The 24,605-nt window shown below is 43.2% G+C and overlaps 1 protein-coding gene across 1 annotated transcript; it reads left to right on the top strand.

Moving 5' to 3' along the window:
• The first annotated feature begins 5,703 nt into the window (after positions 1–5,703).
• LOC147001154 (uncharacterized) lies at positions 5,704–24,605 on the top strand. Its single transcript, XM_085830233.1, is given in 5 exon segments — positions 5,704–5,829; positions 21,331–21,457; positions 21,660–21,720; positions 23,060–23,478; positions 23,563–24,605. Coding segments are annotated over 5 exon segments (1,776 nt in total).

The raw sequence follows: 24,605 nt of genomic DNA, 5'->3' as shown, positions 1-24,605 counted from the left end.
CCTAGCCAAATGGATGGATCTGGAGGGCATCATCTTGAGTGAAGTAACACAATCACAACTCACACAATATGTATTCACTGATAAGTGGATATTAGCCCAAAACTTAGGATACCCAAGATATAAGATACAATTTGCTAAACGCATGAAACTCAAGAAGAATGAAGACCAAAGTGTGGACACTGTGCCCCTTCTTAGAATTGGGAACAAAACACCCAGGGAAGGAGTTACAGAGACAAAGTTCGTAGCTGTGATGAAAGGATGGACCATTTAGAGACTGCCTTATCCAGGGATCCATCCCATAATCAGCTTCTAAACGCTGACACCATTGCATACACTAGCAAGATTTTGCTGAAAGGACCCAAATATAGCTGTCTCTTGTGAGACGATGCCGGGGCCTAGCAAACATAGGAGTGGATGTTCACAGTCAGCTATTGGATGTATCACAGGGCTCCCAATGGAGAAGCTAGAGAAAGTACCCAAGGAGCTAAAGGGATCTGCAACCCTATTGTTGGAACAACATGATGTACTAACCAGAACCCCGGAGCTCTTGTCTCTAGCTGCATATGTATTGAAAGATGGCCTAGTCGGCCATCAATGGAAAGAGAGGCCCATTGGACTTGCAAACTTTATATGCCCCAATACAGGGGAATGCCAGGGCCAAAAGAATGGGAATGGGTGGGTAGGGAAGTGGGGGGCGATATGGGGGACTTTTGGGATAGCATTGGAAATGTAATTGAGGAAAATATGTAATAAAAATATTAAAAATTAAAAAAAGAAAGAAAGAAAGAAAGGAAGGAAGAAAGAAAGAAAGAAAGAAAGAAAGAAAGAAAGAAAGAAAGAAAGGAAACAGGAAGGAAGGAAGGAGGAAGGAAAGGAAGAAAGAAACAAAGAAAGAAAGTTTCTCAGTGGAATTGAGGTAAAGCAGGGTCACCTCTGAGGAGCCAGTGTCAGGTTGGCATGTGAGTAATGGTGTGGTGTTGTGGTTCTAGATTCTCCCTGGTCTCGCCATTATGGGAGTGTGCTTGATCATCCCTGGGGTGTCCACTGCATACATCCACAATTTCACCAACAGGGGCAAGGAAACAGCTGCTCAAGTTCAGTCCCAAGGGCCTGGAGAACATTGACTAAGGAAGTGTTTTCCGGGCTGATGAGAAAAATCACTCAGCTATGGTCATCTGTTCCTGTTAGAAGGATATGCATCATATTATATACTATGTGCATGTTATGAAATGCATAATAAAAAATGTTTCCCAGTCATTCATGGCTGAGTCCCACAGAACCTGTCAAAGTTATTCTTAGTGGAAGGCCCCTACACAGGCAGGCAGGGTTTGGAGGTCCTTAGAGGTCAGAGGGTAGCTGGGAGAAGGATTGAGGGAAGGGCTAGAGTAGAATCAAGAGCATCACTTTTATTTCATAGACAATAGGAAAACACTGAAGAAATGCCTGCCCCATCTAAAGGAGAGGGAGAGAAACCTATGAATGCATCCACACGCTGAAGGAAGAGGTATTTTGTTTGTTTGTTTTGTTTTCTAGAAACAGGATCTCACTATGTCTGGCTTCTAATCGGCTCTGCTGCCCAGAACTTGTAGCTTCAAATTCCTAAGCTTCCAACTCAGCCTCACCGGTGCTGGGATCACAGGCATGCACCACCACACCCAGCTATGAAGAGAGTGCTGTGATCTAAGAAAAAAATAAAGTATGCAAGCACTCTTTAAAAGCTTTAGCAAAAGCTCTCTGCATAGGGAGTGCTAATTAAACTCTTATTTTTTTTGGTTTGTTTTGCTTTCCCTTGAAAACAAACACTGCCCTCCTCTGGCACTTGTTTGTATTATTCTAAGTGCTTGAAAACAACAATTGGCATTCCCTTACTTGCTGAAAGACAAATAATGATTATTAACACTAGTTGCCTTTGCTTGCATTTCAGTGTATCAGGGCTTTAATTCTATATGTATTTAATTCCAGGAGCATGAATCAGAGTTGGGAGGGCCACTGCTCGTCCTGTTGGCAGGCAAGGTAGAATTGTATTCAAAGTGGGCTGGTAAATACTGAAAGCCTAGACTCTGAAAATAGATGTGTGTGTATATCCATAAATACACTTACTTTATGTTTGCTGACTTACAGACTGGACAGCACACAGCCTGCAAAGGATTCAGAGATATTAGCTACTCTATAGTGAAGCCCATGTAGCTAATTGATTCTCATACATGCTTCCATTAATTTTTGCCAAGTGCTTTCATCAATACCCAGTCTGCAGTTTAACCATGATGGACAAAATAAGACGTAGAAGAAATGCTTATTATCCAACTCAGTCAGAAAAGAATTAGCTGCTGTCATTGACAGATGAGTCTCTTTCTGACATCAATGTCAGTTGGAATTTGTTTATGTTAATGAGCAAGCAAGGCTGGTAAAGATGTCTGGTGTAACTTCATCTGCAGCTTCCAAAACCATTATCTAACTTCCTCCCCTTTCCCTTCCCCTTGCTGTTCGTATTTTCTCCCAGTGTAGAGATGAACCCATAGGCTCCATATACTCCAGACAAGCACTAACAATGTACCATTTGGGCAACATCCTAGCCAACCTCCTCTTCTTCAAAAATTTCAACCTCAGGTATATTAGAGCAACAGAAACAGACCAGTACACCCAAAATAAAAAAAAATAGGACTATAGTCTTTTATATGAAAAATATAGGCTGAAATATATATGGATTCATAATTTCTCAGACTTTAAAAGTAACATATTTTACATGGTATGTAAATTGAACCAGCCCCTAGTGAGGTCTAAAAGAATACTGTATGATCGATGGCATTTATATTTTACAGCAAAACATAAATGTTTGTATGGGTTAATTGAAATTGTATATGCCTCACTTCAGTTTTAGTACAATTTTATCCTTGAGAATCATTATATATTTTTTGAGTCAGGTTTTCTCTGTATAGAACCCTGGCTATCCTGGAACTCACTTTGTAGACTTGGCTGTCCTGAAACTCATAGAGATCCACCTGTCTCTGACTCCTGAGTGCTGAGGTTAAAGTGATGTGACACTATGCCCAACAAGAATTATTTTTAAAAATAGATTATTTCAGGTAATTTTTAAAATAAACTTAGTGGTGTCCGTGTCTCTAATGGTAATACCAGCATCTTCTTTTCTTGATGCATTAAAAATATGTAAATGAGGGCTGAGGTAGTAACTCTGTGTATGAGCACTTGCCTATAGGTTCAAGGCCTTGGATTCAATCCTCAGTACCACATACAAAGGAGTGGGTAGTGTTCTCTTGATTCCTGTTCAACATTTAAACTTTAAATTATGTTCATGTCTGCCTGTGTGTCTGTGTGTGTCTGTGTGTGTATATGTTTGTGTGTGTGTCCCTTTGTTGTGTCTCTGTGTGTGTGTGTCTGTGTGTGTGTCTGTGTGTGCCTGTGTGTGTCTGTGGGTGTATGTGTCTGTGTGTGTATGTCTGTGTGTGTCTGTGTGTGTGTCTCTGTGTGTCTGTGTCTGTGTGTCTGTGTGTGTCTCTGTGAGTATGTGTCTGTGTGTGTTTGTGTGTGTGTGTCTGTGTGTGTCTGTGTGTTTGTATGTGTCTATGTGTGTGTCTGTGTGAGTATGTTCCTGTGTGTGTCTGGGTGTCTGTGTGTATGTGCCTGTGGGTGTGTACCTTTGTGTGTGTGTCTGTGTGTTTGTCTGTGTGTGTGTGTAGGTGTGTGTTTTTCTGTGTGTATGTGTGTCTATGTGTCTGTGTGTGTGTGTTAAACACATTGATTCATTTGATTGGTACTATATTATGCCAAGGAAAACCACTATTTTCTTTTAACTTCCCAAGACATCACAGAGACCAAGTTTCCAAAAATAAACCCTTGAAAAGTTACATGGAATATTCTTCAATTTCAGAAAAGAACAAAAGGACTTATAGGTGAGAAGAGAGGCAGAGGGATCAGAAATTGCCTTGTGAAGGAGAGCCTGTACTACAACACAATACCCTCGAGTTATACATGCTGAGATAGGTGTGTCCCTGAGACACTAAATGGAAGGATGTTCACAATGGTGGAAAGTGGCAGAGAATTAGAGAGTTTTGGGATTGCAATTTATTGCCTATCATAGGAATAAAAGCTACCCACTGGCACAGCTATTTTTGAAGTCTGAACTTATTCACAGGCAGTGCTGGTAAAATACCAGAAGCCATACATAATGTCTGAACCCAGCTGCCACCTCATACAGCAGATTTGTACATGGGAGCCTTAAAAAGATTGACTGGTCTACTGTCCTATGGCAGTAGGAGACCACTTTTATTTCCCATGTTGGGTTTACAATGTCTCTCACATTCCCTCCTTTTCAGACACACAAAAGGTTTTTGTAAAGTTTCTCTAGGCTGTATTGTTGACAGCAGCAGTAACCATGCCTCTTGCCTCGGGGAGTTAGAGGGTGTGATTTTTGACTAGTGTCTTAAGAACCTCTGGTTTTTTAAAATACAGCTGAGAATTTCTGAATGAGATATAGACGAAAATGTCCTAATTCAGATGATTTTTGGCCCAGTTGTGTCTGTGATCAATCAGCTATGGGTTGGAGTACTCTCTGAGAACCATCAGGTACAATACCCCCCTTATGCTCTACCTCTGGTTCTCTTGGGTATCCCTCACTTCCGACAGCACATCAGTGCATTCTATGATTTTCTCAGGGTGAAGCCTGCCCTACCACCCTAAAACTGTCATCAAGTAACTGGGAGTGTCCCTAATTGTACAAGCTTAGGGAACAGGATGCTTACTAGGGGTTGGAGTATTCTTCCAAGTCGAAGGACATGGGTTTGAATTCCCATTCGGCTTGTACCATGGTCAACTCCCTATGCAAAACACCTGCCTTTACCCATGGCTTCATAAGGCTGCAGAAGGTGCACAGACAGAATATGGTCCCTATCATTGCATCCCCAACTGTCCCTACATCTTGTCCCACTAAAGTGCCCTCGAGGATTTCACTGTCCTGTAGGGGGCGAGCTACCCACACTGTCTCACTGGCCCTTCACTGAAGTTCTGGTGGGGAATTCTGGGGTTCTGAGGCTAACGGTGGGATTGGGGAGCAAAAGGGTGGGCTCACCTCCAGCCGGGAAGCCAGTATCCCCGGTTCCACTCCAAGCCCTCTCGGTAATGTTGCTAGAGGTCATGGCGGGTGCAGGGTGGGAGCTGGGCACTGCAGCCCGGGAGAGGGCGCGCCCTCGAACCCCAGCACGTCCCAAAGGCAGACACAAGGCGGTGGCCCACAGCCACTGACAGGCCAGAGCGCACATCGCCCTTCTTCCTGTGGCCTCCACTTCCTGGCAGCGCGGAGGCGGCAAGCGCCCCGATTGGCGGCCAGACCTTTGCCCCGCCCCGCCCCGCCCCGCCCCGCCCCTCCTGAGGCCACCGCCCCCGCCCCACCGCGCCGGTCCCCGCCGCTCTCGGCGGGAGGCCTTCCGGGCAGCCACTTGGTGGTGCGCAGTTTCCCCTGGCTGTGCGGGCTCACAGAGAACGAGCTGTAGGCGTCTCCGGGAGCACAGTGGGCAGAGCTGTGGGCTGCACGCCCTCTGCTGCCAGGGGGCGTCCCGTGGTGGCTCCGGCGCCCTGCGGCGACTTCCGGGCCCGCGCTCCCCTTTGTCCGATTCCCCAAGCAGCGGCGGGGTCGGAGCCAGCGCCCTGGGCGACTGAGGCGGCCGCAGTCCGCGCCCTGGCGCCCTGGCGATGCCAGACCAGATCTCCGTGTCGGAATTCGTGGCCGAGACCCATGAGGACTACAAGGCGCCCACGGCCTCTAGCTTCACCACGCGCACGGCCCAGTGCAGGAACACCGTCATGGCCATCGAGGAGGTGAGCGGTAGCGTCGCCGGCGCGGGGCGGGAGGCAAGGCGGCTGGGATCGCGCTGCGCCTTGTGCACTCAGTAGGCTTCCGAGCCTGGTGCCGGATACCCAGTGCCCTCCACCTGCGCCCACACGGCTCTGTAGGCTTTGTGCGTCCAGCCAGAGAACGAGCTGGAGAACGAGACACACACGTGTAGCAAAGTGAACCCAAGCCTACATTTCCTTTGCTCAGAATTTTAAGATGGGGTAAATATTTTAAAATACTTGTGCCAGAGCTTGTTGTTCAGAGAGTTTTCAAATTAAGCTGTGTCGTTACATCCTTTCCCCTTGCCTGAACAAAGCATTTGCTATTAGGCTTCGCCTGAAAAACAAACAAAAAACTAGACTATTATTAGTTCGTGTAAAATATTTGTCTTTGTAGACCTACACAGTCAGGACTAGACTCAATGAAACATACTAGGTTCAGCATCCTGCTCTTGGAAGTAAGCTCGGGTATCCATTCTTCTCCTTCATCCTCGTCCCCTTTCTTTCCTCTCACCCCTCTTCCCAAAGATCCGCTTGTAAATCTGTTGTATCCAGTTCAGTGAGAGCAGATTGCTTAGTCCACTTTTCTCAGCCTGTCCTTTAGGTGCCACTGATGCCTTTAATGAGGCAGGTGGAGGATGAGAGCCCCTCCCCCACGAGGGCCCTTGAAAAGCGCTAGGAAGATAGTCACAGTGTTTCGAAAATGCATCATTAATGCTTATGAAAATAATTACATCAAAAAAGGTAGGATTCCCTCTGTGGAAAGGACACTTGTGTGTGTTGTCCTTAAAAGACAGCCCATGTTTATAAAGTTAGGACGCTTCTCTCATTGTATTGAATCAGTTAGGTATCAGTAATACTGGCAGATGTTGGAAAGCCAGGAAAATACAAGTTGCAATTAAAGTAGGCATGGCCTCTCTCTGATTAATTTTAGTTTATTTTGGATGAACCGAAAGCTGTTTTTCCAGGCAGTGCAGGAGATTACCCAAGAGCTCAGTTACTGGGTAGATTAAAGAGAGACTGGATTTGGTCATTCTGTTAAATTGCAGGCTGGCTTCACTCAGCCTCCTAAGCAGAAAATGGATTTGAGTTGGAAACAGGGAAAACCTGAAATCTTTGCAGGCTTATCTCATTTTAAGTGAAGCCAGCACCGCTCTAAGATAATAGTGTGTATGAACTAATTTGAAGGGTGAAAGGACTCAGTGTGGATTACTTAAAATAATGCTTTCTTTCTCCTACATTATTTAATGTTCACTTCCAATACAAAATGTTGTTCTCTCTCTAGTGTAGTAAGTAACACACCATGTTCACAATACTTGGACTTTAAGCAAATGTCTTTTTATGGTAAAATGAGACATTAGAATAGATTTTGTGACATACAAAATGTTATGAATTTCATAGAAATACAACTTAAAAAATTAGTCCCTGGTCTTCTACTTAATGAGTTAAGGAATTAGTAAACTTATGTGATTAACTTTGGCAAACCTGTTTGCTTCCAATGGAGAATATGTCTAGCCATTGTCATTTTCTGACTGAAATAGGCTTTCTTGGCTTGCACATCTGTAGCTAGAATATCAGTAGTTCGCCAGTGTGTGGCCTGTATTACAGGTATCCAACTGTTGTGTTTAATATCTATCCCTGCTGTGCAGATAAGGAATTTGAGGCTAGGAGATTAGTTCAGGTTATAGACACATCAAGTGGAGTTTGAACTTGGCTGGATGCTGCTTTCTCAAACTGCATGGCTTTTTCTAATGCTTAGTGATGGTGCTTTCTCAAAACTGCCCATAGCTAGATCAGCCACCTCCGAGTCAGGCTCCCTCACTTTCCAGTTGTATGAATTGGGATGAGACCCTCCCCACCCACACACTCATTTACCGTTTTCAGTCCAGTTCACAGTCTAGATAATCATGTCTATTACTGAAGGTTCTGGTACAGTACCCAGTAGACTTAGTAAATGGTAGCTGCTTTACCAGATTTCACTGTAGTTACTGTATAGACCCTGGAATGAGAATGGAGCAGGGGAGAAGAAAATGGATGAATGGATGAAGGTGTGCATATAAATGGAAATTGTTGTCCTTCCCCCTAGGTGTGCCTGTGTGTGCCTGTGAGAGTGTGTGTGTGTTGTCTCCTGTGCTGACTGAGCACAGAGGCTGAACTTGCAATGCTTTGCTGAATAAGTTCCCCACAGCCTTTCTCTGCTCCCCATGAATCCTGGGGATCCCCTTGCAGGTTCACAAGCTTGTGTAGCAAGCACCAGACCCCCTAAGAGGCCTTCCCGACCCCCATGCATTCTCTCTAAGGAGCTTATTGTCTTGGTAACAGGTGAGAGTGTAGCTGGTTTGAAACTTTTGATTTCCTGTTGACTTTCTCTGGGTTACTTACTCTGCACAGTTTGCAAAGTGCAGAGCACAACTGGTGTAAGCTTTGTGCTTTGGAAATAAGGGAGAAAATAAGTAGTTGTGGCATAAATCTGAAAACTGAGCTGCGCCACCCCCCACCCCCTTCCCAGCTTTGATTTTTATGTCTTAGTTTATTTAAGCCTCTGGTTACTTCAAAATACTCTGGAAATAGAGAAACATTGTGTGCATTCCTGGGACACTCCTGTTTTTTGTTAGGGCTTCTTCATAGCTCCATTCATCCCTACCCTGCTCATTTGGCATTGATGTAGTGTTAAAAATAAATTTGATATAGACTCTTAAGTATTAAAATTTAACTTTTTCCTTCCATGGCCATGAGTCTCTTATTCTGTTGTCCTTGGTTACCTTGGAAATTGCTTTGCTGTTCTAACTGCAAAAGGAGAATGAACATCTAGACTGTACAGACTCCCAGGGTATGCTGTTCATGGGATGCTGTTCATGCTCCGCCTAGCAGTTCCAGTGGGAACTGGCCTTGCATTTGATTCTGAGTTGCAGTCCTTTGTGACTTGTTTGTAAACCAGCTCCTTCAGAATCCCAGGCTAACAGATTTCGAATCTATGGTCAGAAGGATGCCCCCTTTTTCTCAGTGTATCCTTTGAAGGGAGTAGGTTAACAGGTCATCATTTTATGCTTCTCCTAAATTTGAATTGGTGTCTCTGGAAGGTCTTGAATCAGTTAGGGTGGAATTGGTTTCCCTCCAGTAGAATTCAATTTCCCTTTTATGATTAGTAGTGCAGTTACTATGATACCACTCCTTGTGCACCCCAGCTCTTGCTGTGGTTCATTTGGGACCTGCTGCTGTGTGTTAGGTGAAGGGATTAGACATCTCTTCACTTTGAAAGAATATGTGATTCCATGGGGAGAAACCGATTTTCCAGGCAGATCAGTGACGTGAGGCCATGTCTGTGAGAGCATCTATGGTGATGATATAGAGAACAGGAAGACTGGGACTGCTTACATGTGATCAGGGATGTGGATGAAAGGGCCTTGAATGGAAGCCTGGTGTAAGAGGCTCCAAGGTGATTTAATCCAGTCTTCCATATCTGTGTCCCTACCTTAGGGAAGTATCCACTCTTGGGCTGGTGATCAACTAGGCCTTTGGTGGAATTTTCCTATCCATCCAGGGTGCAGAAGGCTGCTTAGGCCAAGAACTTACAGAGGCCTTTCATGGTGGGGGACTGCGCTTTTGGCTTTTGGTCAGCATTGTAGCCCAAGAATGAAGTCAGCTCTTTGTTAACATTACTTGGTCTCAGATGCTTGGTGGCCACATGGGTTGGTGGCCACTCTGTTGTGTGATGTAGATTCAGGATTTTGTTTTACATACTTGCAGGAAGTCCTGTTGATGAGCATAGGCCCTTGCAACTGCAAAATGTTTCACCTGACAGCACCAGTCAGTGTGGTGTGCAACTTGCAGAGCCTCGGGTTCCATGGCAGAGCTGTGGAAATAGAGTGTGCATTTTAACAGCACTCTCAGGAGCAGTGTGTGCACCAGGGTTTGAAAGTACTGTTGTAGGCTGCCCTGAGTCCTGGCTGTGTTCAGAGTTGCCGGGTGGGGGAGGGGGGGGTCTGTGGACTGGAAGAACCTGGTTCTGTCTCCTAAATTCTGATTTCATATGATTTGGGTGAGGCCTGGAGCTTTGATATTTGTAAAAGGCTCCTCCCTAGTTGATAATCACTGATAGACAGGTGATTATGTCATGTTGTGTGCCAGGTAGTGATGAATCAAGGTTATGCATAACTTGGGGAAAGGATGTGGTTTTGGAAGGGAGGAAACTGAAGTCAAGACAGGCCTCTCTGCAGAGGTGACCTTTGAGCAGTCTGGAATGTAGAGGCTGCCTGTTTGCAAAGACCTGTGCATAGATGAGTCCTGGAAAAGGGCTGAGATGTGAGTATCAGGGCAGACAGAAGGCCTGTGATCAGAGGTGAGGGAGAGCAGAGGGGTCTGTGTGGAGGGGTGGCTTAGGTCCAGATAGCACTGGGCTTTACCTTGGGGAGAGAATTTGCACGTTGGCTGTGGAGTGGCACAAAGCTGTTAGAGGGTTTGGGGCTCAGACTCCCATGGTCTGATTTCCTCTTTAGGATTTACTTTTTATTGATTTGTGTCTGTGTGTGACACTCAGAGTGCAAATGCCCTCAGAGCTTATGCATCCGGAGTTGTAGGCAGCTGTGAATTGCTTGGTTGTGGGTGCTGGGAATGAAACTTGGAACCTCCAGAAGAGCAGGAAGTTCTCTTACAATAAACCATTTCTCCAGTCACTGCTTCACAGTTTAAAGGCATTTCAGTGCTTGTTCCTAGGCCTAGGAGAAAAGTGGGGAGACCAGCAAAGGAGTAGGGGTTCATTTGTGTCTGCAGTAGTGGCACTGTAGAAATGTCCTTTGAACTGGGTGTCATTCCCTGATGATACTTGAAGCATCATCTCCAAGGTAGAAGTGGCACTGTCCAGCATGCCTTAGTGGTAGAGAACAGGTCTACTGTGAAGATTGGCTGGCTGGAGGACTTGTCCTTTTTTGCTTGTTTGTTTGTTTGGTTTTGGTTTTGTTTTTTTATTTTTATTTTTGTTTTTTGGTTTTTTTTTTTGTTTGTTTATTTTTTTCCGAGACAGGGTTTCTCTGTATAGCCCTGTTTGTCCTGGAACTCACTCAGACCAGGCTGGGCCTCGTACCCAGAAAATCTGCCTGCCTCTGCCTCCTGAGTGCTGGGATTAAAGAGGTGTACCACCACGCCTGGCTATAACCAGTATTTTTATGTGCTTTAATTCTATGTTAAGAAAATGTGCTTTTGCCAGTTGGTTGCCAGCCAGACATATAAATAATATTATACAGATTGTGCAGGCTGTGTTTATATATTTAGGGAATATACATATATGTATAAAATAACAAATGAAAAGAGAGGTAATGAATTTGAAAGAGAGCAAGCAGGGATATATGGGTTGGTTTAGAGAATAGAAACGATGAGATTATATTACACTTTCAAAAATAAAGAAAATAATTATAAAGTAAGAAAGCATTAAATGGGCTTATTTAAGATTATTCCTTTTTGAGAGAGGTCATATAGGCACAAAGGAGTCATGTGACTCAGGGTTTCAGCAGGTGACAAAACAGGAGTTCTGACCACTCTGGTTGGTTCTTCTATGTCCTTTAACTGTACAGAGGTGGGTTTCTTAGTGCAAGTACTAAGTACTTATTTCTTCAGAATTCTGGTACATAGTGAATATCAGCTGCAATATCCTGCAACATGAGATAACCCGTCCTTGATTTTTCTAAGTTCCCTTGGCCGAGAGCCTTTCTATATTAGACATTAGAGAGACATTCTATTAAATTTCCTCACTGTATCCATAGAGAAATTCATTCTGATTTGAGATATGTTTACCTAGAGAACCTGTCCTAATACAACTGTGGCTTTTCTCTACTTTGCCACTGATGGCGATGTGCTGGCTACCAAGAAGGCTCAACAGTGATTCCCTTACATTTCTGGCTTTCCTCCCAGGATTATTTGGTATCATCTGATGAAAGGGAGCTGCAGTCTCCTTGAGCCCAGCACTGAGCCACAAACAAAACTCTTGTTTCCTAAAATCCCTCTTTAATGTTCATTGCCTGGGCTCCCTCCCACTCAGATTGATAACCCCACTGCACCTTGGGTAATGGGCTATGCAAGCTCTTTCCCTGGATTTCAGGAAGAAGAAGGCAAGTGCTGTGAGGCAAGCTCAGGCAAGGTCTGAAGTCAGGTCCTGGTAATGCAGGATCATTGCTCACAGAGGGCAGGAGCAGGCAGCTGACTAGCCTGAGCTGGAATGTGTTGGGAACTAAAAGGGGGCCCTGGGGAAGAAAGGAAAGGGGGGAAGGCCCACATCCTGCCAGAGTTCCACCTATGATCTGGACAGAGATGTGGGAGAGCTGCCATACACTCCCCTGTCAGCCCCAGGTGTGCATCTAAGCCTTTGACCCACTCTTTGGGTCTGAACAAGGGGCAGCCCAACCTGGGAGCCCTGGGGCTACTTTCCTAAAGCCTTGGGGTTATGGGAGAGAGGGATGAGGGATGAGAGGTTCCCACAATGGTGAGAGTGACACAGTGGATCTTGACTGGAGCACAGGAAGGCCTTCCATCTGGACATTAGAAAGGGCTCATTAGGAGAAAGCCTATCTATCCCTTCCTCCAAGAGCAGTGGGCCTTGATGAGCAGAAACGTTCTATGGTTTTAGAGCTTTATTATAGAAAGGCAGGGAGAAAGAGAGAAGGTAGAAGAGAGAGAGAGGCCCCCCCTAGAAGGCTCGAAGGGGAAGGCTAGATAGAAAGAGAGTAAGAGGGAGAGAGGAGAGGATAAGACAAAGCGAAAGGAAAGAGGAGAGAGGAGTGAGAGAAGTGAGAGGTAAGAGAACAAAGGAGCAAGATCAAGAGAGATAGGTGGGGCTGAACAGTCCTTTTTATGGGCTTTACTGTTGCTAGGTAACTGGGGAGTAGTTTAGCCTGAAGGTCAGAAACTAGGGGCATTGTCTAAGTGACTTTTAGCCAGGCTTCTCTTGTGGTGGCTGGGGTGGGGGTGGGGGACAGTAATTTAGGCAGGAGCCTGAGTTCCAGAAGCATGAGGGAATTAATGCCTTCCTTGTCAAGTAAGTGAATTATCACCCTTCTGGGGTTCAGACCTCAGCTCAACTGGAGACCAACCTGTCTGTGCATAGCCCAATGCCCCACATGAATGTTGAGTTCTCTCCCAGGGCTGGGAGGGGTGAGAGTCCACTTGTAGGACAGGCTCAAATGCTAATGTAGTGCAAACCACACCTAAGATCTGGAAATGCTCTGGCCCTGGACTTGAAGCACACTTTAACCTTGAGCAAGGGTGAGACCCATTGACCAATCAAGGAGGAGGGATCTTCCGGGTGCATTTCCCCAAGTTCACTGTGGAGGCTTGAATGGTTCTCTGTGTCCTGCTCTGAGCTCTGCTGTTGGGTGCTGTGAGAGGACCTCAGGAAGCTCTGATTTCGAGGCATGATGAGCACAGGGTTACTGCCCACAGAGGATAGGGGCAGGGTGGTGCTGAGCAGTGGAAGCTAGGGTGGTGAGTCCTCTCTGGGGCTGGATGGGAAGTATAAGTCATATGTGAGCACCTGTGAGGTCTCTCGTGTTGCTCCTTACTTGCTCCATCAGGGGTGACCTCTGAATGACTTCCCTATCATTGCTCAAATCCTTTGGACCTTAGTTAGGCTGGCTTGTGAAAACAAGGGTGGTTTCTTTGAGTCTGTAGCACACATGTCCAAACCCCTTTGTCTTTTAGTATACATTAAGAAGACAGGTAAAAATCTAATAGGTCTGATTTCATACATTATACTTGTTTTGGTTTTGTTTAGGTTTTGTTAATTTTTGTTCTGCTGCAGTTTTTTCATATTTTTTACTTCATATGTTTAGTGATTTGATTATTTGGCAAAGGGACTTTAATAATTTCAGAATTTTTTATGGTTTTATTGAAAAATTATTGACCTCTGAGAGGATATTCTTATATTTCAATCGTTTGTAATTTCGCCTTAACATGTTTTGCAGAAGTCCCAGTTGTTTATTGCCATGAAACTTTTAGAATCCACATTTTTTGACTGAGATATCAATTTTTTCTCTTCCTCTTGAATCCCTGAGATTCTGTCTTCCTTTCCTGTTCTGTGGGTGAACCTTGCCTCTGTAGTTGTCAGTGTACAAGTAATCTCATGTGCTGCTCTGAGGGACTTAGCAACTGCTTATGTCATTTCCTGCCTCCATCCCCTGTGTTTGTTATCAGGCGTGCTTTAGATACATCAGCCGCCAGCTATAGCAGCTCTCTATTTTTGTTCCCTGTCTCTGTTCTCTGCACATGTACACTCTCTGTCATCTCTCCCCTCATGGCTCTCTTTCTCCTCCCGGTCTGTGTGCCTGTCTGCAGGTCCTCTTGTCTACTTCTATCCCTTCCCCAGGTTCTCACTCCTCTCCCTTCCCCCCAAAAACCTCTTTTGCAATTTATCTGTTGCATGCTTTAATTTCTCAGACCTGCTGTGATGGGATAGCTTGGATTTCTTGGTTGCAATTGTTCCTGGCTGTTACTCTCTATGTTGCTATGCTGGTGTGTAGCCATCTCTGTTGGGGTGATTATTGACCTAGGTACTGGCCTCTGGGTTTGTCTTTTTGGGTGGGAGTTTTGTTCCTGGGTTACTGTTTGATGCATGGATTTGAAGAGAGTGTTCACTGACAGTTTCCTATTTTACTGACTGGTGGGTATGGTCAACAGTGGATGCTTTGTTATATAAAAGCTGGGAGAAGAGACAGGCAGGAACAGAAGATCTTAGTAATCCACAAGGAGACATAGTCAGGAGAGAGGTCAAGTACCCCATCCTGTTTAATACAATGTTGGAACAAGTGGGAAAATTGAATCTGGGGTAAGTCAATCAATCATAAAGTTTATCTATGGAAGCTTACCTTGTGTCCTTTCAGGCATGGAATTTGGTTGAACAGGGAATATCTGCCCAAGTGGGGGCTGAGACACAGGGATGAGGCAGGAATGGATGTGCAGGTAGGGATTGTCTATGGTGTTTATAGGAGGTGTGCACAGGAGGATAGGAAATTTCCAGTGGTATTCTGTTCCAGTGGTAAGGGCAGCTGATATTAGTGTCTGCAGTAACAGATAGTGAGGTAGTCTTTGGACAAAGTCTAGTCTACAGACAGGCATGGTTGTGGTTAACCAGGAGTTTCTGTCGATAATCAGGGGCTCAGGAACAGAGATGAGTTTGTAAAGCCCAAACAGTTTGCTTTTTAAGAATGTACAGTTGTACATTTCATCCAAAATCCCATGACAAAATCCCCTTATCAACAGCCAGTTAAGGTACATCAGCAGGGTGAATCTACATAGAAATAACTAAGACCTCCTATAGAAAACAAAAACAGAAACAGCTTACCCATCATGGTTGTCATATTTTTTTTTGCCCCCCCTTGCTTGGTTCCTGCACATTATGCCAGACATACAATTTTCAAAATATTAACAATGCTGATTTGTATGCAAACTCCCCACTCTTGTTGTAACTACAATAAATACTCAAAACCTCTAGACTTGATCTCTCAGTTTGTACCTAATGTGAGTTTGACTGCTGAGAGTCCTTGTTACTGAGCTCATAAAAAGACCTCTGTGTGTTTGCATTGCAATATGCTCTGTGCTGGTCATTTCAGTTTCTGTGAGTTGGGCATAAAACCTTGATGCTTTGACTGGAAACCCAAGACCCTTAGAACTCCCATAGTAAGGGTTGAAAGACCGTTGTTAGGATGTGTCATTAGTTCTTTGTATCAGTGCCCTGTCTGTCAGAAATGTGTCTGGGTACCTTGGTTTTTTGATTCTTCTTGAGTACTCATGGAGGGAGATGAACAAAGTGAATGTGGAACTCCAGTGAAGTTGAAATGCTGGAGAGTCATGGCAAGAATGGGCTAGGAAGATGTTCCAGGGCCTGCAACAGGGGTTTTCTGTGCCCCTGGTCTTAATTTCTGGGAAGTTACAGAAGTCTTGGAACCCTGCTCCATGGCTCACAACTGCCATTTTCTCCTCTGTACAAGAGGTGGAATCTGCTCGTAGCCTTCACCGCCCCCTCGTGGCCCTCTGTTATGTGTGTGCCACTTTAGTATTCTCTTACTGAGAGAGGAAGTGAGACTGTTTCCATCCCAATTGATATAGTTACTCACCCTCCACCTTGGGTTGAGTCCTTCTTATCAAGAGCACCTGTACCCATTAAATTGCCCCTGACAGAGAGCTCTTTATGACCGCTTTCAGGGCAAAATCAGACTCTGCAAAATGGTGGAAAGGACAAAGACCTCATTTTGCCCCCTTCTAAACAATGCTGTTCTCAGTCTATATGTGATTCTATAGTTTTGAACTTGGAGCTGTCAGTATATGGGAGGTTGTTTTTCATCCCTTCCAGCAAAGTTAACATATCTTCCTTAGACCAGCCGTCTTATTTCTGGGTCTGTGGGGCAATCTGCTCCTCTATTCACCTTCCAGCTGTTTGGCCACCTCTTTGGTCTCACTGACCTGGGAATCCAGGGTTAAGGACACCTCACCACAGGGCAGTGCAGACTCTCTTCTCCCCATTCCACTGTATTTTCCCATGCTCTGAGCAAGGAGCCCTTCCCATTTTATCCTGGCTCAGACACTACTCCACCTCCCTGATGAGGTGGCAGGGGTCCTGTAATTGATATGGTTAGATCATTGGTTTTGAAATTTTACAACTTTCTCATTTATTATTTCTCTGTGTCATAGTTGTTTTAACTCAACATTTCAGACTACAGTCATCTGAAGGAGCCTCAGTTGCAGGTGTGCCCTCATCAGAATGGCTGGTTTCTATGTCTCTGAGAGATAGTGTTGATAATTGATATAGGAAAACTCTTCCATGAAGGGTGGCAATATTGGGAAGCAAGTGTCTTGGGTTGGATGAGAGAGCTAGGTGAGAATTGTAGCTGCCTGTGGCCATGTGAACTGGGTTCCCCAGAAAGGCAGCCCCAGGCTGAAAGACATCAGAGGGCAACAAAAGAATGAGGCCAAGACAATCCTTTTTGTCCAAAGCCTCAGAAGTTTACTGAGAGTCCCTGCTCATAAAGAGGGTAGGCCCATCCTCTGACAGCCCATTCTTTGTGCCTGGAGCCAGCCCATAGGCGATCTACAGGGCTTGTGTCCAGATACTCTCCAGGACCTTCCAGCAGGAAGCAGAATATTGAAGAAGAGCAAATAGAGCCATCAAGTCAGAAGGCTCTACCCTAGGTGTACTGGCTGGTTTTATGTGTCAACTTGACACAGCTGGAGTTATCACAGAGAAAGGAGCTTCAGTTGAGGAGATGCCTCCATGAGATCCAACTGTAAGGCCTTTTCTCAATTAGTGATCAAGGGGGAAAGGCCCCTTGTGTGTGGGACCATCTCTGGGCTTGTAGTCTTGGTTCTATAAGAGAGCAGGCTGAGCAAGCCAGGGGAGGCAAGCCAGTAAGTAACATCCCTCCATGGCCTCTGCATCTGCTCCTGCTTTCTGACCTGCTTGAGTTCCAGTCCTGACTTCCTTGGTGATGAACCGCAATGTGGAAGTGTAAGTCAAATAAACCCTTTCCTCCCCAACTTGCTTCTTGGTGTTGATGTTTGTTTAGGAATAGAAACCCTGACTAAGACACTAGGTAATATCCTTCTTAGTGGCAGCAAGGTCAAAGTCTGGGTCAGCCTGCTTCAAGGACTAGGGAGGCTACAGAAAGTGACCAAGCAAGAAAGCAAGGCAGGAAGTAGTGTTTGTCAAATATTTTTGCCTTCATTTTCTAGCTTCAGTTTCTAGTCTGAGCTCCCAGTATGGTGGGCTGTGATCTGACAGAACCATGTAAAACAAACATTTTTTACCTGAGATGCTTCTGCTCAGAGGAAACCATCACAGCAGCAGAGTTGCAAGGTAGAACAACAACAATAACAACACAACAGCAACAACAACAACAGCAATTGTTTCAAAAGCTGATTTTGCTGCTGGACAGAATCTATGGTCTCCTTTGAAGGAATATGGAAAATATCAGAAATTGAGATGGTAAAAGTCATAGAAAGCTGTATATGGAGCTTAATTGGTTGTTCCCATAGGGTCTGGAAGATTGGAGAGTTGACAGTAATGCAGCCACACAAAGTTGAGGTCATAGTATTTCAGTGCAAAATAGACTGAAAACCTTAGGAAGAGGTCATTTCTGTGATATTTGACCAAAAAAAAAAAAAAGAAAGAAAGAAAGAATACAGAAAACTTTTGTACTTGGCTTATGCAGTGAGATTTTGAGTAGGAAAATAAACAAAAAAAATATTGCCCGATTTGTCGATTTTTATCTATTGATAAGTATTTGTTCAATCTTCCTATTTCTTTTTTTTTCCTCTGAGACAGGGTTTCTCTGTGTTGCCCTGGCTGTCTGGGAACTTACTTTGTAGACCAGGCTGTCCTAGAACTCATAAATCCCCCTGCCTCTGCCTCCTGAGTGCTGGGAAACTTACCCTATTTCTTTATTCAATTTACAGTATAATTGTTAAACCCATCCCATTCCACCTTCCACAGTCCCTCATGACTGACTCCCTTTTATCTCCCCATGGAGGGTGGGAACCTCTTGAGTATCCCCCAACTATAGCATGTCAAGTCTCTGCAGGGTTAGACACATCCTTTCCCACTGAGGTCAGACAAAGCAGCCCAGTTAGGGAAACAGTTTGCACAGACAGGAAAAGCTTAAGGGACATACCCTGCTCTGGATGTTGGGGACCCCATGAAGACTGAGCAGCACATCCACTACATATATGGTGGGGGCCTCCGTCCCAGCCTCTGTGTGCTCTTTGGTTGGTGGCTCCATCTCTGAGAGTCTCCTAGGTTCCAGGTTAGTTGACTCTGAGGGTCTCCTCAAGGCCTTCCTATTCTTTCACAGGCCTTCAATTCTTTCCCCAACTCCTTTAAAATACTCCCTGAGCCCTGTCCAATGTTAGGCTGTGGATGTCTGCATATGTTTCAGTCAGATGCTGGATGGAGACGCTCAGAGGACAATGATGCTAAGCTACTATCTGCAAGTATAACAAATTATCCTCAGTAATGCCAGCCTTGGTGCTTGCCCATGGGATAGGTTACCAGTTGGGCAGGGTATAGTTTGGCCATTCCTTCAGTCTCTGTTTCAAGTTTCTGCCTGCCTTACTTGCAGACAGAACAAATTTTGGGAGGAAAGGAATTTGGTTTTCTTGGTGTACTGAACACTTCACCGGTAGTTCTGCCTGACTACAAGATGTCACCTCTTCATGGCCCATAACTCAATGCTTTATATCTAAGCTGAGATCACCTCCCTAGCCACATTTGTGCCCTCCGATTCATATTCTCAGGCACATTCCACAGATGCCTCCACCCTAACCCTCCCATCATCTGCTGATTTCATTTCATTTTCCTGGCTTTCTGGCATTCTCTTGTCTCTTACCACACCTGTTCCTAACACTCCCCTTCTTTCTTGACTAACATCCCATCCAGTTTTCTCCCTTCCACCTGCCTCTTCTGTCTCTTTCATACCCCCCTTTTGAGTGAGATTCAACCATGCTCATTTGTGCCTTGTCTTGTTTACTGTCTTTAGGTCTATGAAGTGCAGTGTGGGTATCCTGTACTTATGGTTATTATTCACTTGTAAGTGAGTATGTACATGCATGTCCTTTTGGGCCTGAGTTACCTCATTCCAGATATTAGTTTCTAATTGTACCCATTTCTCTGCAAAATTCATGATGTCCTTGTTTTTTATATCTGAATAGCATCCCATTTTGTAAATGTAACATGGTTTTTGTGTCCACATTTCAGTTGAGGAACATCTGCATTCTTTCCTGTTTCTAACTTTTATAAATAAAGTGGCTATGAACTTAGTGGAGCAAATGCCCTTGTGGGTATGTGCCTATGAAGGTACCCTAAGTGTAGCACTTCCTCCTGCTTGTTTGTTTTAAATTAATGGGAGGAGTATTCACAGTGTTTCCTCATCCCACAATGGAACCTTAAACAAAACCTGCTGCAAATGTGGTCCAAGGGAGGCAGGGTCCATTAATTTAGAAGTCAGACTTCACAGGATCATCCACATTGTGCTGCTTCTGGAAACTGAAAGATGAAAATACCATGGTCATAGATTCTTTCTCTATGGTTTCAGTTTAGCGCCACTCCAGCCATCTTTTGACAGTCAGGATCCCAGGGAAGACTCTGTTTGAGTTCCTTGCTTGTAAGTGGTGAGGTTGATGTTTGAGTTGCATTTTGTGACCACAGGTTGTGGAGAAAACTAACGCATTGAGAAATCTGCAATGGAGAGGTGCTTACAGGGAGGTGAAGTACCCAAACTGAGAGATGTATGAGAAGTTACAGGAAGAGCACCATCTATGCCTTTAGGAATTGAAGTCCAATGTGTTTGAGACAAAGCTATAGGATTTGATGTTTGCCCTGCTGTTTTTCTTGCCTTTGTCCAATCTTCTCTCACTGTGTGCACATTCCTATTGATTGGAATGGGAAGGGGTATTCAGTGCCATTTTATGTTGGAAAGATATAACTTGCTGTTTGATTTTGCAACTTTGCTTTCTGATGTGGCTGTCAAAATATTGTTTTGAGTGTCAGCAGAGACTTTAAACATTTGAACAGTTCAGGAGCATTTCTAGATTTATCTTGGGGAAGATTAAAGTGTATATACACTCAAAATTTTCCATTTTCTTTCTTTCCTTTTTTTTTTTTGTTTATCCTGTAAATTAGATATTCATTATCACCCTGATCACTGTCCCTACTCTAGGTCCCTGCCCTCATAGACTCCCTCCTCCCAATCTCCTCTGTTTCTCCTTTGAGTGGGGTTGGGGGCCCCTATGTACCCCGTGGGCACATAGATTATAGTCTATTTTTGAGGATGGCATATGCTCATGACATCAATACTGCCTGAGGCTTCAGAGTCATTGGATTTTGGGTATTGATGTTTCCCCAAACTCTTGTGTTTGTTTTGAAATTTTTAAATAAATAGGAGTGTTTTGCCTGTGTGCGTGAATATGAATATCATTACTTCTTTGTAGGAACTGTAGTACACAACTGAGTTCTTTCTATCATTTTTGTCTCAGTGGTTGATTTTTGCAGTGGAGTAAGGGTCTTAATATGTAACCTTTGCTGTCCTGGAATGTGTTACATAGAACAGACTAGGATCCAGCTCAATGACTTATACCTGTCCATGACTCTGGGATTAAAGACGTGAACAAATACACCCTGCTTGTCCATGGTTTTTCTGGTTAGTGATTCTTCTTACAATTTCTGGGATGTGTCCTCAGTACTGTTGATCTATTTCACCCTACATCTCCCTCTCAATTGAAATTCCTCTGGAAAGTCTTTACCCTATTTATTTAAAATGTTCATAAGCAACACAGGTGAACCTTCAACTCAATTTCCTTTAAAATGTTATGGTACTTAGATTATAACTTCTGTGTCAGGAAGTCAGTGGAGGAAGCACCAGAATTACATGAATATATGGTCAAGGAAGCGTACATTTACTTTACAGTGATGTCAGTACCATGCTTTGTGATGTATGCATGTATGGGACATTTTAGGATGCAGTGACTTATGATGATGTGCATGTGAACTTCACTGGGGAAGAGTGGAATTTGCTGGATCCTTCCCAGAAGAATCTCTACAAAGATGTGATGCTGGAGACCTACTGGAACCTCACTGTTATAGGTATGACTGTGAATTTTCTTTTGCTTTTCAAAATAGTGGGAAGACATGTCTCTTGGTGAGTGATGGTGCTCTGTTATTACAATTGAGAACAAGGAAGACTGAGCTGAATAAATAGTGTCCAGTGAAGTGAAAATTCACAGTACCTTGAATTTTGCCTCATTTCCAATACTGTATCATTCATTTTTCTGGTACTGTCTTTTAGGCTACACTTGGGAAAACCATCATATTGAAAGACATTGTCAAAGTTCAAGAAGAAATGAAAGGTAATTTTCATGTGAAAGCTTATGCAATTATGCCTCTAAGGAAATTTTACTATGATATGGAAGCTCTAAATCAAAGCAGGAGTGTAAAATGTCAATACTTGAAGTATAACTATAATTACAATTTTTTTTAATATTTATTTATTTATTGTATATAAGTATACTGTAGCTGTCCGCAGATACTCCAGAAGAGGGCATTATATTTTGTTACAGATGGTTATGAGCCACCATGTGGTTGCCGGATTAAAACTCAGGACCTTCGGAAGAGCAGTCTGTGCTCTTTACCATTGAGCAATCTCTCCAGCCCTAATTATAATATTCTTTAAAAAAATGTACTGCCTAGATGTAGTTATGTGATTTATTTAACAAAGCATTCCTTTAAAAAAAAAAAAAGACGAGGAAACATTGCCTTAAGAGACACCTTTATTCAATTTGTACCTCTATTAGAGCTATACTGATCTGACAATGTGTATAGACTTACAAGACTTAGATATTGCACATCGAATAGTGATAAGTATATATGCAAAACCTTCCGATAAGCCAATAATCCATGGGAAAGTTGGTGATACTCATATTCTTATAGTGAAATTGATCATTTGTTTAGGGTACAGTTTATGAGAGTCAAGAGTGTTGTCATAGGAAAAACCTTAATTCATATATTACACATCTATGAGGAACAAAAGGTCAAACAGCGTGAATGCAGCATGGAAACCTTTCATCTGTTACTCTTCTATTAATATATATATATATATCATGTGTCACAATGGATAAAAGCCATGTGAGCATAGGGATATTGAAAGAAGCAATGTACCGCTTTCTATCCCAGAACTGTGAGAAAATTGTAAGATTCCATCTTTGGTAGACATTCTGAATATGATAAAAGTTTGCAATGAATTGGTTTTCTAATTTTACTGGGAACTTCCCAAAGCTCACACTGTAGAAAATCCTTATGGGTACTAGGAATTTTTAAATTTTTTTGTTTGTCCTGGTTCACATTCAAATGTGGTACAATTCACGTACAGGAAAAATTATGAAAGCAATTACTGTTATAAAGCTATGAGTTGTTCTATTTTCCTTCTATAGATGAAATACATCATATAAATATCCCATATAAAAAGGATGTTATAAATGTTAGCCATGTAATAACCATCACAGATATCTCGAAAGATGCAAAACAACCCATAATGAGGGAGAACACCATTAACATATAAAGTGATAAAACCAGATGATCTGGTACATCTTTATCAGTAGACCAATTTGTAAACTTTATTCATCTTGATGAAATGATTGAACAGGGAAATTAATATAGTAACCATATCACATGTGCCAATTTTCATTGCAGGTATGTAAGCAATCATAGTGGAGAGAAACTCTATGAATGTAATGAACGTTCTAAAGTCTTTTCATGTCTCAGTCATCTCCAATGTCATAAAAAAAGTCAAATTGTAGAGAAAACATATGAACATAACCAATGTGGTAAAACCTTTCCAACACCCAGTCATCTTAAATATCACAAAAGAACCCATACTGGAGAGAAACCCTATGAATGTAATCAACGTGGTAAAGCTTTTACAAGTCACAGTAGTCTCCAATATCATAAAAGAACACATACTGGAGAGAAACCCTATGAATGTAATCAATGTGGTAAAGCCTTTTCACAATATGGTCATCTCCAATGTCATAAAAGAACACATACTGGAGAGAAACCATATGAATGTAATCAATGTGGTAAAGCCTTTTCAAGTCACAATGGTCTCCAATATCATAAAAGAACACATACTGGAGAGAAACCCTATGAATGTAATCAGTGTGGTAAAGCCTTTACAAGTCACAATCATCTCCAACGTCATAAAAGAACACATACTGGAGAGAAACCCTATGAATGTAATCAATGTGGTAAAGCCTTTGCAAGACCCAGTCATCTCCAATGTCATAAAAGAACACATACTGGAGAGAAACCCTATGAATGTAATCAATGTGGTAAAGCCTTTGCACATCTCAGTACTCTCCAACGTCATAAAAGAACACATACTGGAGAGAAACCCTATGAATGTAATCAATGTGGTAAAGCCTTTTCACAATATGGTCATCTCCAATGTCATAAAAGAACACATATTGGAGAGAAACCCTATGAATGTAATCAATGTGGTAAAGCCTTTTCAAGTCACAATGGTCTCCAATATCATAAAAGAACACATACTGGAGAGAAACCCTATGAATGTAATCAATGTGGTAAAGCCTTTTCACAACATGGTCATCTCCAATGTCATAAAAGAACACATACTGGAGAGAAACCCTATGAATGTAATCAATGTGGTAAAGCCTTTGCAAGACCCAGTCATCTCCACCATCATAAAAGAACACATACTGGAGAGAAACCCTATGAATGTAATCAATGTGGTAAAGCCTTTGCAAGACCCAGTCATCTCCACCATCATAAAAGAACACATAGTGGAGAGAAACCCTATGAATGTAATCAATGTGGTAAAGCCTTTGCACATCTCAGTACTCTCCACCGTCATAAAAGAACACATACTGGAGAGAAACCCTATGAATGTAATCAATGTGGTAAAGCCTTTTCAAGTCACAATGGTCTCCAATATCATAAAAGAACACATACTGGAGAGAAACCCTATGAATGTAATCAATGTGGTAAAGCCTTTTCACAATATGGTCATCTCCAATGTCATAAAAGAACACATACTGGAGAGAAACCCTATGAATGTAATCAATGTGGTAAAGCCTTTTCAAGTCACAATGGTCTCCAATATCATAAAAGAACACATTCTGGAGAGAAACCCTATGAATGTAATCAATGTGGTAAAGCGTTTGCATGACCCAGTTATCTCTAATGTCATAAGAGAACACATACTGGAGAGAAACCCTAA

The sequence above is a fragment of the Mus caroli genome, unplaced genomic scaffold (genome assembly GCF_978045245.1).
Source record: "Mus caroli unplaced genomic scaffold, Mus_caroli_1 scaffold_14, whole genome shotgun sequence".
Lineage (NCBI taxonomy): Eukaryota > Metazoa > Chordata > Mammalia > Rodentia > Muridae > Mus > Mus caroli.
The sequence above is the reverse complement of the archived record's forward strand: the minus strand, read 5'-3'. Positions and strand labels throughout refer to the sequence as shown.